We start from the raw sequence: 13,985 nt of genomic DNA on the forward strand, positions 1-13,985 counted from the left end.
GGGGGGGGGGGGGGGGGGGGGGATGTAAATACAGTTTGTGCAATATATAGTATATCTGAGCTTGGTTTTTCATTTTAGTTCCATTTATCAGGAGTTATGATTTGTCATAAATGGAATTAAAATGAAGAAAAAAAGTATAGTATTCATGCAAATTATGTTATTAGCTTTTCAAGGACTCTGATCAAGAACAAGTATGTTTATTTAGTTCTAACATATATGGGCTGAAAGATTCGAAAAGATGGTTAGAATGTTTGAGACTTCATTTCATTAGATATGGAAGAAAAAGGATTATGGCCTTTGACTTTTTGGTCAAAAATGAGTTGAATTATACTCGGGTTTGGAAGAATAAAATTTTTAGATAATTTTTATATTGTTAATAATGGTGTAATTGTAGTTAGAAACATATTAAATTTGGAGGAAACGTGACGTCTTAGTTTTGCATTAATTTGAAGCAAACAACTTGGTAAGTTCAATGAATTAAGGTTGAAATTGGTACGATTTAGACTTTCAACAATACACTTGGAATATGTGAATCTTCAAATCTTAGCAATTGCCAAATCCCTATGGTTTAAAATGGTTTAATATATTCATTTCTTTTTCTAAATTTTAGGTAATATGAAAATTAATAAAAATATTTTTATTCTTTCATTATTATTCTTTTAAACAAAATTCTCGCTTTTCAAGAAGATAAAATAATAATAATGAAGAATTATTATCCGTTTTTTAGCGCTTAATAATTTAAAATTAATAATAAAAAACCTAACTCCATTCTATGATAATCTCAAATAGATACCTACAAAATGTCAATTTTTTTTTTTTTTTGTTTCTAAATTTTTATTCTATAATCTTTTCTCGTGATTTTGTATAAAAAAAAATTAATATTATCATAAAATACACCCAAAAAAAAATATATTTATATTTTGATGTCAGATAGATTTAGAGATGGTAAATTTATTCTATTTTAATTCTTATAAAAATATTTTATTTTACTTCTTGTTAATTTATCTATTATATGACAAGATTTTGAAGATGTATTCGTACTCGTGTTTTGTATCTATTTTTTATTGTATTTTATTTAAAATCATCTCAAATCACTTAAATAAATTTATTTTTCTAAAAAAAAAAAGAATTATTATAGTAGCTAGAATTTTATCAGATAATTCTTTATTAAAAAATAAAAGAAGATTATCCAATTTTGAAATTTTAAGATTTAATTTGTAATGTTATTAATTTTGAACCATAAAGGTGAATAAATTTTTAAAAAAATGATGGGTTTGCCGGCTAAGATCAGGTGCAATCATGAGTAGCGTAAACCAATATATTACTTTCGGATTCCAAAGTGAAGCAATAATGGAGAGCCTTGTGATGATCAAACTCATCCCGAATCAGACGGCTGTGATTGGTCGGCAGGCAGCAAATTCCAAAGGAAAGTTGGAATTAAAAATTTATTATTTTTATTTGTGTCCATTCATAAACATGTCTCCTCTATGCTAAACCTTCCTTATCCATTAGTATGATTTTCTTCTTTAATAATGGAAGATTCCAATGTTTTTTATTATTATATTATTTTTGGGAATTTTTAAATAATTTAGTTTATATTTTAATGTTGAATATTTAGTGAGGGTTGAATTAGTCATTTTGTTGTTGCAATATTGAGTAATGGGTCTCACAAGCTAAATAATTGAGCTTAATTTTGGATTTTCTATTATTTTATGTTCATTTGACACGTAGCTTTTTACTATAATTTTAGCTTAAAAAATCAAATAATTTTTCATACTTTTTATTAATATATATATATATAATTAAATTTCAAAATAAAAATTTATTTCAACGGCTAAAATAGTAATTTTATAAAATTTTAAGGCAGATATATATAATTATTTTTTAAATTGTGGCCATTTTTTAATTTTTCTTCCTTAAATTTTAAAATATTACATATTATATTTATAGTTCGAAAAAAATGTTGAATAAGTTAATAAATTATTACACGTAAAATTAAAAGTTTAAAGATTTATTAGACACAAAATTAAAATAGGAAAATATCGTACAAATTTAACATTATTTTTTGTCCATATACTTTAAATTTTATTATATTTAAGTCGTACAATTTTATTCCCTATATAACATATACAAATCAAGAATTTTTTGGACCAACCGGAAATTTTAAATTCGTTGAGTTGGTGACTCGAATAGGGTTCAGAACCCAACAAATCCAACCCTCTGTTTTCAAGTTGGACTAGATTAGGTCACTAGGTTTTCTATTTTTTTCAATTATTTGGAGTTTTTTTTTAATTATCCGCCACACGTATTAGATGAATAACTAAAATCTCGTAATACATCACTGACTAACGTCAAATGTTCTTAATTTTTATACCAGTCTTAAAAGTAAGGTAGGGTCGAGCTGGGTTGTGAATCATATTTTTGGATTGGCTCGATCAGAAAAAGTTTCAAGTTTCAACTCATGAATTGAACCAAAAATTTAACCTAACCGAAACAAAAAGAAAAAACTAACCCAATCAAACTCGTATGATTTAGGTTGGATTGTAACAACTCAAACTCATCGCTAGTAAATATTGTCCGCTTAAACCTGTTACGTATCGTTATTAGCCTCACGGTTTTAAAACGTGTCTACTAGGGAAAGGTTTCTGTTCCACTCAACAACCTTTGGGGACCCAACATCCTTGTTGGCACATGACCAAGTGTCTGACTCTAATACCTTGGAAACAATCCAAATCCACTGCTACCATATATTGTAAACTTTAGCCCAAAAAGGAGTGCAACACAAGAACTTTCATAGTCACCCAACTTAGTACTACTCTCGCTCAAACACTCTTAATTGTGCAGTTATAATGGGATCCAATGTATGTATAACAACCTAAACCCACCACTAGCAGATATTATCCGCTTCAACCAGTTACATATCGCCGTCAGCCTCACAGTTTTAAAACGCATTCATTGGAGAGAGGTTTTCGTTCCACTCTTCAACCAATATAGGATTTCGCATGGACAGTTCAAATCAGTCAAATCGTTCAAATCATCAAATTACATAAATACCCCTATTTGTATCTCCAATAAATCTTAAATTTAGTATCCTAAAGTTAATTTTTATACCAAATAATAATAAATAAATAAATAAATAAATAATAACGCGTGAATATTCACACATTTATATAAAGAATATCAATATAGACTAATTTGTTTCGAAAAATAAAAAATAAAAAATTAAACTAACAGACTAATTTTAAATTTTATTGATTAAAATTTACAACAACATCCAACGTACATAACCTATTTTTTTTATTAACAATCATCTAAATAAAAATAAAATAAAATAAAATAAATAATATTACGTTTATATGAGAATGTGGCAAGCTCCAAGAATCTCAATTTAGCCATCTCCTTCCATAGCTCCCAAGAACAAAGCTCCTATAAATTCCATTAATTTCTCTTCCAATTTTTTTTATCTTCCAAGCCAACAATTTGACTCTTCTTTTACTTCTAATCGCCACACCTTGATTCACTGCTTCCGTGTTCGAAGGAAATCTCGTTTCTCTTCCTATCTCCGCTCGTTTCTTGCCTTTCTTTCCACTTTCTCTCTCGGGACCTAATCCATGTCTTCTCCAAGCAAGCGCCGCGAGATGGATTTGATGAAACTGTAAGTTTTTCCACCTTCCATGCCTTCCGATTTGATTGTTCTGTTCTTCTTTTACGCTTCTGGTTTGACTGTGCTGATTTTGAATCAGGATGATGAGCGATTATAAGGTCGAAACGATCAATGATAGTATGCAAGAGTTCTATGTCGACTTCCATGGACCGAAAGACAGTAAATCTTCTATATCCTTCTTTGATTTTTCAATAGGGTTTTGTTAATTTTGTTGATTCTATCTCTTTATGATTCCCCCCTTTTCCAGATAGCTTAAGAACTTTGTAATCCTGTGATTATTGTTTTGAGGCTTTGTAGTTTTGTTCTTCTAAATCTAGAGTGTTTGGTGTTTAGAATTTGTTCTTAATTCTTGCTGGCTTTCCCTTCTGAAATTAAGCCCTGTTGATTTAGATAATTCTAGGCGATATGAATTTGGATTGAAGGATTTCTTATGTGATTTCCTTGAAATTGGAAGGTCTTTATGAAGGAGGTGTGTGGAGGATTAAGGTGGAGTTGCCTGATGCTTATCCTTACAAGTCACCTTCAATTGGCTTTGTCAACAAAATTTATCATCCAAATGTTGATGAAATGTGAGTCGACTGACTTCGACGTCGAAACTTATTACATTGATTCTTACTATTTGCAGGCTGTTGATATCGATGTTTATGAATTGCAGGTCGGGCTCGGTTTGTTTGGATGTTATCAACCAGACATGGAGCCCTATGTTTGGTAGGAAACTTCTTTTTGGGATTATATATTATGGTGACCAATTGGTTTTTACATTGTGGATATTGTAATGCTGCAATGTAACTGAGGAATTGTGATCTAATTCGGGTTTTTTTTTTATGCTGTACAGACCTTGTAAATGTTTTTGATGTGTTTCTTCCACAACTTCTCTTGTATCCCAACCCGTCCGACCCATTGAATGGAGAAGCTGCTGCAGTAATGATGCGTGATCGTACTGCATACGAGCAAAGAGTAAAAGGTACTTCTAAGTTCTATCGAAGATTTGGTAGTTTGAACGAATTTTAATCCATTGGCTCGGGTGGTAACACGAAAACTAGATTTAGTAGTTTTTCTATATGATAATGGCTGAGAATTTTCTTATTGTAAACTCGATTTTTGGTTGTTGATGTTGTGCTAATCCACATGATAAACTTACTAGCCCCGAGCTTCATCCGTAAAGAAATTCATATTTCAGTGATGATGGGTGTAACAGTCTAAACTCACCGCTAGGAGATATTGTCCTCTTTGGGCTTACTGGGCTTACCCTTCCGGGCTTCCCCTCAAAGTTTTTAAAATGCGTCTGCTAGGAAGAGGTTTTCACACCCTATAAACAATGTTTCATTCTCCTCTCCAACCGATTCGAGGTCTAGCGTCCTCGCTGGCACTCGTTCCCTTCTCCATTTTGCCAAACCCTTTTGTGTTCTGATTACGAAACTATTGATATTGATCATATGGTTGTCACTTCGGATACATCATTAATACCCACTTTTCGATCTCTCGTACATCTAATGGTTATAAACTTAGCAGCCACAGTATAGAAGTTGTATTGATTAGTTTCCTCCCCCATCCCCCAACCTGACTCAACGTCCGAAACTCTACATGGTTCGAGACCTGTAAAACTCCCCAATCTCGTTCTTCTTTTTTACATTTCGATCATGCATGTCCAGAATTCTGTGAGAAATATGCAAAGCCAGAAGACATTGGAGCTGCTCCTGAGGAGAAATCTAGTGATGAGGAGCTGAGTGAAGATGATTATTCCTCAAATGATGAGGGCATGGCAGGCCAAGCTGATGATTGAATGACAAAGTACAAACAAACAAACAAACATCAAGATGATCTCTGTAAATGATTGAAAAACTCAGTAAAGCTATGGAGAAGGTTCTTAGCTCTACTGTCTTGTCTTTTTCATGATAGTTGTTGTGTACATTAATGTAAAACTATGATATAATGTTTCATATGTTGTCATTTACCATTTAATATATAAACCCAACAGACATTTAGATCATCTCGTTTTGTTGTGTTGTTGAGTTGGATTTATGTACTTACAACATGAACATCAACATAGACTCGTCTAACTTGCACGTGCTTCAATGGTATATTTGTCCTTTCAAGAGAAGAGATGGTGAAACATACAAACTCCAAAACACCTTATCGAATTATAATATGAGGCATATGTTTTGTATACAACTTTTTTGTATAAAAGATAGATGTATACCGAGTATATATTTGAAAATAATTAAATAATCAAGTGAATATGAAGAATATGTAATAGGTGTCGGTGAAATACTATCTCAATCCTCTAAATTAATAAAAGTATTCATAAACTTTGTACATTGTCTCAAAAATACCCTTATAGTTAATTTCGGATGGAAATAGTTAGTATTTTGTTTCAAAAATACCCTTGAACTTTCAACAGTGGTTCAAAAATTGTACCGAAACCCGAACAAGTTCACCCGTACCAGAATTGTACCAAAACAGAATGCACGAGACCGAAACACGAGACCAAAACGTAAACGAGGCAAGATTTAAGGGTGTTGGTTCCCGTCGAACCGTCGAAAAAACAGCTATAAGTAGGGGTTAGAATTGTATTAAAGAATTTCCTGGGAAAGTATACAGTGGTTTATTTGACATTCTCGGTATATAATCAATCAATCTAGGGAGTAAAAATTGTACCTTACATGAGAATTGTTGAGCCTATGGAGAAGAATGTGTATGGAAATGAGCAATGAGCCTATTGAGTTTACTGAGAGTTTCACGAGCAGATATGGTGTCGGGATGATCGTCACCAGATATGGACGTTCTGATGAAGATCGCCTTTCGAATTAGATCGTCCCCGATGTCGAACTGTCCCCCTCTCAGCATTAGCCTTGCTCGGGTTTCTAATAGAGTTGCTCTGCATAGAGCTAACTCCTGCCAAAGATATGGATTCAGCTGGGCATTTGTTTGGATTGGCCTCCAGCAAAGGGACTTATCGAGCCATTTCTCGACCGGGGTAACGAACGCTTGATCTGCAGCTTCTAATGCATTTGTGCATAACCGGAGAAGTTCCAATGCGGTGGTGCACTGGGAGAATGTGAGAAAGGTTCTAATGGCAAGCGGCAAGACTGCTTCTTTTATGAGGTATAACAGCTCCGACACTTTGAGCTCGACGACCACAGGGTCCCGACCAAACCCGAAAAGCAAGAAACATGCTGCCCACATATGTTCCCAGTGATGAATGATCGACCGGTGGTTCATGACAGCATGAACCATCGCTCGTGCAGCTCCATTCAACCCTCTCTTGCGCGCGTATAGCTTGACAAGATCATTGAACTGCAGACATCCCTGTTTCGTGCTGCTTCTTGCCATATTGAACCTTAAAAGCACCGAAGTCGCTTCAGCTTCCGACTTTTTCATGTAAGATGAAGTGAAACCACAAGCTAACAACTTTCTCCACAACCTCGTCTGCTGTCTCTTTTCTGGTATCTTGTGTGCTGCAACGGTTAACTGCGAAAGCGGGATAGCAGCTGGACCGAACCAACCACTGGCTAGAGCCATTCTAGTTGCCAAGCTCCGTGGCCCATCGGCACGGTCAAAAATAGAAAAACATACTTCGAAAAGCTGCATAAGGAAGGTATTGCGCCGAAATACATGAGCTTCCCTTCCACTCCATGATTGATCTTTGACGGGCATTCTATTAGTTGTATCCAACAATCTAGTAGGTGTTATGGGGAGCTCGGACAATATCGCACCGATTATCGAAAGTCCGAACGTTAACCTTCCAACTTTCTCTTCAATGATTCTCAAAACGTCGATCTCTGCAATCGAGTAGTCTCGAAGGTTACCTTGCATTAAACTCATTGCTTCAGCCTCCGATAAGTATGATAGTTTCAAAGGCTCCAAATTCATCACACGAGGAAGTCGAGTCGATATTATGATATGCGTCTCTCCACCGAAACGAGGAAGAAGATCCATCACGAGTTTGTGATCCCACCAATCCTTTTCGCACTCTAAGTTATCGATTATCAGCAAAAAAGGAACGTTTCTCATCAGCTCGGTACGAATTCTCGAAATGGCTGCCTCTTCCTGCTCCTCAAAGTTTTTTATCTTGCTTTTACTCGAGAAATTTCCAAATCCTACATCGACTTCGAGGAACGAACCTAAGTTCAGATAATTCTGCCTGATATACCTGCTTTCGCCTCCGATCCATAAAACCATCTTGTACTTTTGGTGATGTCGATATGCAAATTCTAAGAGAAGCTCGGTCTTACCAATCCCGGAGTCACCCGAAACGCAAGCAATTCCTTTCCCATACAAAATTTTGGCTGTTCTTTTTCTCTTGGCGTACCTTTCACCACTTCTCGTCTTCACTCGTCGATACCGTAGAGGAAACTCAATACTCTGCATTTCGATCTCCTTTTCGGACTCCTTCCACAAAATAGGTTCTTTACCCTTCTTGCTGAACGTTTCAACGGTCAAATTCTTTCGTCTCGGCCGGGCTTTCAGTTCGAAGTAGTCTCTTCCCGAATCACCAGCTATATTGCCAAAAAGTATGTATTCTAGCTCTGATAATTCCTTCTTCCTGCCTATGAAATTCTCGTTACGGGGGAACGGAAACTCGTCTTTCTCTACCTTCTCCCTCCACTTCGTCAAGTGCTCGACGACGCTTCGCCTTCCCAACCTCGTTGCAAGTAACATAACGGCTTTCAGTATGCAATCCCTCCAGTTACCATTCTGAGCTTCTAATTTCCATTCATCAACATAACAAAGCCCTTCAATGGCTTCTTTCCATTCCTTCTCCAATCCTCCATAGATAACCCACAAATCACCGCCATGTTTCTCCCACAGATCTCCCCTCTTCTCTACTATGTCTCTAGCAAGGCAATCTCCTGGGCTCAAATCAAAAAATATTGGGACCAAGTTCTTCTTGCTCGAGAAAAACCGAAGCTCCTCGACCGTGTAAGGATTCTGGAACGACTTCTTTGTTAGAATCACGATTCCAAACGACGACGCATCCATTGCCCTTTCGATAACTCTATGCTTGCGAGAGTTTCTACATTTTGCTCTATCAGACACGAAGCAACTCATCCCATGAACCTCCATCTCTGCACGAACCCAGTTAGCAAACCGCAGCAACGAAGGCTTCGAACCGTGCAAACCTATGAAAACATCGTAACTCCGTAGTCTAGTCGACGAAATTGAAATCGGAGCTGTTGAGTAAGAAGCTAAGTTACTTCTGCTATGCTTTTTATACTTCTCCCTAGGCCACACATAAGGAGTACTTCCAGATATTCCAGTTGAGGATGAGGCTAGATCGAACTTCGGACAATCAAACGGAATGCAAGTATCGGGATTCCGTATCATATCTGAAACCGCAAATTTGGCTTTCGACAAAGATTCAGAATCTGGAACGACCAAACCAGAGCTTATTGGATCGACTCTGAAGTCCATACTTTCAGACTCCAATTCTGCCTTCGATACTTCTGACCTTCGACATGTCGATGACCTTGGCGAAAAAAACGGCGACTGAAGTGCTGAATAGAACGTCGAAGACGACGACGACAAGTTTCTAGAAGTTGTAGTAGGCAAGGAGCCGAACCGGGAGCTTTCTTCTCCGACGTCCATATCCACAAAAGCTCATTCTTTAAGCTAATACAGAGAATCCAAAGTTTGCATTCTGAATGCGACACCGCTTTGAATTCAAATCATCGGATGAAAGTAAAACAATCATTGGCAGAGCCATCTTCAATGGCAACAAACAAAAGGACAGGAAAGTTCAATGGCATTCAAGATCTAAAGAGTAACATTACAGAGTTCTTCCAGCAGAGAACTTGAAGAACAATGATTAGAGAAACTCAGATCTGAGTTAACTTCAAATCTCAAAAGCTCTCACATGGGTATTCGATCTTATGCCTCTAGATTCATGGATTCAGTTCCTAGCAATGAAATGGAAAGCCACACAATGAAAACTCAGCGCAGAGTTCAAATTCCAGCATTCCAAACAGATATCAATCACCACAAAATCAGCATAAGAACTGATATCAAAACCCAAGAACACAAGCATTGGAACAGCAAATACTAGATAGTAAGCTGAATGAATGAGTTCTTACTCGTTTCACGTAGATTTGAGAAAGACCCATTTGCAGAGAAGGATAGTAAAACTCAGAAAACAAAGCAAAATTAGCAAAGAAGATGAAAAGAACGCAAATATTGGCTAACCTTTTACAGAGAAAGAAGAAAATATCCAAGTGGCCCCTGAGTCCTGTGCTGATATTAGACAAACACTCCGTCCAAAATGCCAACAAAACAGCCCCACTAAGCCCTTATTTTCTCTCTTGAGAAGAAAATCTCAGTGTTTCTGAGAGAGATGGAGAATTTTTGGGTTTAAAGAGAAGAGGGAAGAACAAAAAGAAGGGTCCCAGGCCAAGGATCTGACGAAGGGATGCTTTGTAGGCTCCACAATCCCAGAAAGGGCACAAACCCTTCAAAGAAAGGAACATTTATAACTGAAGTGAAAGTTTGATAAAAGAAAAGGAAAACCCAGTGATTTTGCCTTATGGGTTCATTCCAATCTTCAAAACCCTCCTTGGAAATGGCTTCCTCTTTCTGGGTTTTAACCTTTATCCCCTAAACAGAGAAGACAATAGCGCAAACTCTCAGCTCCTTCGCGGCCTCCATGATTAAACCCTAATTATTTTGTGGGGATTAGTTCGATTGGAATTGGATTCAAAATGGGATTATGAAACAACCCCATTAAAGTTATTGTTACCCTTTGTGCAATAATTTTGAGGTGCTTTATAAATACATTTCCATTATTACCTTGTGGGTTACCTTCCTCTTGGTTGTAGCTTTAAATGCCATATTTTTGGTCATGATCCATCGTGCTTCCATGTAATTGCAAGCTATTAGGCCGACATTACTTGTCTGTCATCAAAGTCAAAAGCTATCTTTAGAGAGAAAGGGAGGATTATCGGGAAGGTTAGTATTTGAATTCATAGATTTTCAGTTGACTAATGTGGGTCAAACTATTATAACTTTAATACGAACTTATTTGTTTGTTTACGTTAATTTGAGTTTAGTTAAGTGAATAAAGTATTAGACTTTAGATTGTGTTTCCGGTAAGTTCGTGAGCTTTTTTAAAACATTGTTATTAAGATCTTAGACCTTCAATTTCGAGTCTACTAGACAACTCAATGTTCGGGTTGACTATAACTGTTTTTGTCATTAACTTCTTTTAGAGATCACAAATATGTAAACCTCAATCAATTTTTTTAGTTACATTTGTTCTCTTTGCACTTTTCCTTTCGAGTTTTTCCTTAAGGTTTTTAAAACGTGACTGTTAAGGAAAGATTTTTACACTCTTATAAGCAATACTTTGTTGTCCTCTCCAGCTAATATAGGATCTGATAATTCACCTCTCTTATGGGCCTAATGTCCTCGCAAGCACACCACCTGATGCCTGATTTTAATACTATGTTAGGAATCACGAGGCTCAAAAGACGAACGGTTACCGTATGATATCATAAAAAATATCATAGGGGTTTTAGTAGAGCTTTGTAACCAACACCATCACTGTCCAAGAAAGAGATGGCGTTTGGTTGACTTGGAATCCAACAAAGAAATTGAAAGTTTGGTTCTCATAACTCAACATCACTCCAAAACCCTAATTTGGTTTCCTCTTGTGGGCACATGCTCCCATATCAACCTACCCACCTAATCAATTCTCTCCGATAATGTATTAATACATAAATGAACTGATACCACATTCGAACGAGAACGGTCCTAATGATAAGAAGATTTGTAATTACTATCGATACACATATCTTCTCGATAACTCAACCTTAAAAACTCCCGTCTTTAGTCTTAAATAACGTAGAATGGTGGGGCCACCAAGTAAAACTCTGGATTTTATGTCTACTGAAACTGTTACAGCCCAAACCCATCAAGCATATATTGTTTTATTTGAGCTTTTTCGTGCAATGTTTGTAAAACATGTCTGTTAGAGACAGACTTTCACACACTTATAATGAATGTTTCGTTCCTCTCTCCAACAAAAGTAGAATCTCACCGAAACTACTGAAACTTGGACTAGGTATCGAACATATGTTCAACCCCACTAGTGTCAATGATTTTGAGACAACTTAAACAAAAGAAATCAAGCCATCTTTTCAATGTATTTTGGTAGGATGCTCAAAAGACACAATTATTAAATTATTGTTTTTATTTATTTTTTAATTTTTTTAATTTGTTTTTATTGATTTATTCTCATTTGTACCATTGAATGGGTCCCACTTGCTCCTACCTCATTAAACTCACCTTTCTCCACCACACCTTTCTAGTCCCATCAAATCAACCTAAAAAAGATTTTTTTTTAATTAAAAACTAAACTTTGTAAAAATACATTCGAATAATATTCCTATAATTTAATTTTTTTAGTCAAATAAATAAAAATTAACACAAAATTTATAAAACGTATTAATAATATTCATAAATTGATGTAAAATTTTACAAATTATATTGTAAATTATGTCGACCAGTAATAACCTCCAAAATATATTATATAATAATTCGAGCATTTTGATAAATAAAAATAAATTTTAATTTAATTGATTCTTATTTTTTTAATTTATCTATTTATTTTTACTTCAAATATCAAAAATATTTTGATCATTTTAATGATTAAATTAAGTTTAAGATTAAATGTCTGGAATGAAAATTAAAAGGCTAATTAATTAAATTCTGCACAGCATTAATTAAGCTATGCTATATTAACCCAATAATTTTAATATAATTTAATGTTGTTGTCGTATTTTGAATTTTGAATCCTGTATTTTTTTTTAATTTATTTTTCACCCCTCCCTCCCTTTATTTTAATTATTATATTAATATTACTACTAATTAATGAAATGCACTTTTAGGTCTTTTTTTTTTTCAATTTATTTATTATTATTTTTTATTTGCTCAATTAATAAAATACTCCTCAAATAAATAAAAAAATTGAAAATCGTTAATAATCTATTTTTAAAATACTTTTAAACTTTAAAAAATATTTCAAACAAAATTAAAAATCATTCATATTTTGAATGAAAATAGTATATATATATTATAAAAAAAAATAAACGAAAATTGCAGGTATAAATTATTCCCATCGGTTATTCGGCGCCGTCAATTAGAGAAGACCCAAGGAATTGAATTGGGCCTGGGTTTAAAGCCCAGTGGGCTTTTTTTTTTGTAGTCTCTATAAAAAATTTTAATTTTAAGATTAAATTAGTTTAAAACGTGGAGTAAATTTAAGGATAAATCGATAATAATGAGTTACTCATTATTTATTTATTTTTTAATTCAATGGATAATATAGAATTAATACCCACAACTTTATTCTCGATTTTTATTAAAATAATTTTTTTTATCTAAATAACTGGAGTCTATCCAATTTGTGTACTTGTCAATCTTAAAATATTCACTTTTATTTTAAAATTGTTTTAAAAAAACATTGGTAGTCTTAAATTAATTTTTTTTTTCAAATTATAAATTGTTTCAACCAGGTTCGATTAGTTTGTATAAATAAAAATGTATATTTTAAAATTAACAATAAATTCTGGTCAGTTTGATTCAATCCAATCTAATTTTAGAGAGCTAATAAACTAAATTTTGAGTTGAACACACCGTTCATAATCCAACTGGTATTTAAGTTAATTTAAAGACGGATTAAAAATATATTTTATTTTCACTTAAATTTTATAATAAAGTATTTTTTTTTATTGAAATATACACCAAAATAAATATCTTTGATATTGAATTGTGCGCAATAGTTCAACCTAGGACAACGACAGACTATGGCCCAAAAATATAAATTCTAAATTAATTAATTAATATATTCTCAAAATTATTAAATTATAGATTTAGTTCTCGTGTTTAAAAGTTTATGGTGATTTTAATTTTGTGTTTAACAAGTTTCTAATAAATTTTTAAAATTAATAGATTGTCGACTTAAACTTTCGATATTGTAACCAGTAAATCGGTAGATTTTAAAAATTTATAAATTAGAGATATATTAAACACAAAATTAAAATTAAGAGTTAAAAAACGACACATAATTTGCAAAATTCAGTATTTCACCGCTAAATTTATAATTTAATAAATTAGAAAATCAGCCCAACAACAACTAATAAATTCCTAAATTAAAAAAAAAAAAACAAGGTAAGTTTTAAATTTTATTCCCTTTCATAAAATTTAGACACACAAAAAAAAGTTTGAAACTGCCTATCTGATACCAAATTTTTGCTATTTTGATTTGACACAATCAATAGAAAAAACCAGCAAAATGTGATACCCATTTCAACACCCAATATGCTTC

The 13,985-nt window shown here is 33.8% G+C and overlaps 2 protein-coding genes across 2 annotated transcripts; one reads left to right on the top strand and one right to left on the bottom strand.

Annotated features, from left to right (window-relative positions):
* Window positions 1-3,438: 3,438 nt before the first annotated feature.
* On the top strand, window positions 3,439-5,654 carry LOC111435771 (ubiquitin-conjugating enzyme E2 4-like). The gene is made up of 6 exons (XM_023073306.1): window positions 3,439-3,655; window positions 3,744-3,823; window positions 4,119-4,233; window positions 4,320-4,372; window positions 4,500-4,628; window positions 5,317-5,654. Exons 1-6 carry the CDS (start codon window positions 3,612-3,614, stop codon window positions 5,445-5,447), a joined length of 552 nt encoding a protein of 183 aa, XP_022929074.1. The 5' UTR covers window positions 3,439-3,611; the 3' UTR covers window positions 5,448-5,654.
* Window positions 5,655-6,155: 501 nt separating this feature from the next.
* Window positions 6,156-10,342, bottom strand: LOC111435770. The gene is made up of 2 exons (XM_023073305.1): window positions 9,848-10,342; window positions 6,156-9,564 (listed from the first exon to the last, which is right to left on the bottom strand). Exon 2 carries the CDS (start codon window positions 9,251-9,253, stop codon window positions 6,344-6,346), a length of 2,910 nt encoding a protein of 969 aa, XP_022929073.1. The 5' UTR covers window positions 9,254-9,564; window positions 9,848-10,342; the 3' UTR covers window positions 6,156-6,343.
* Window positions 10,343-13,985: the final 3,643 nt, after the last annotated feature.

The sequence above is a fragment of the Cucurbita moschata genome, unplaced genomic scaffold (assembly GCF_002738365.1).
Source record: "Cucurbita moschata cultivar Rifu unplaced genomic scaffold, Cmos_1.0 Cmo_Scf00050, whole genome shotgun sequence".
Classification (NCBI taxonomy): Eukaryota; Viridiplantae; Streptophyta; class Magnoliopsida; order Cucurbitales; family Cucurbitaceae; genus Cucurbita; species Cucurbita moschata.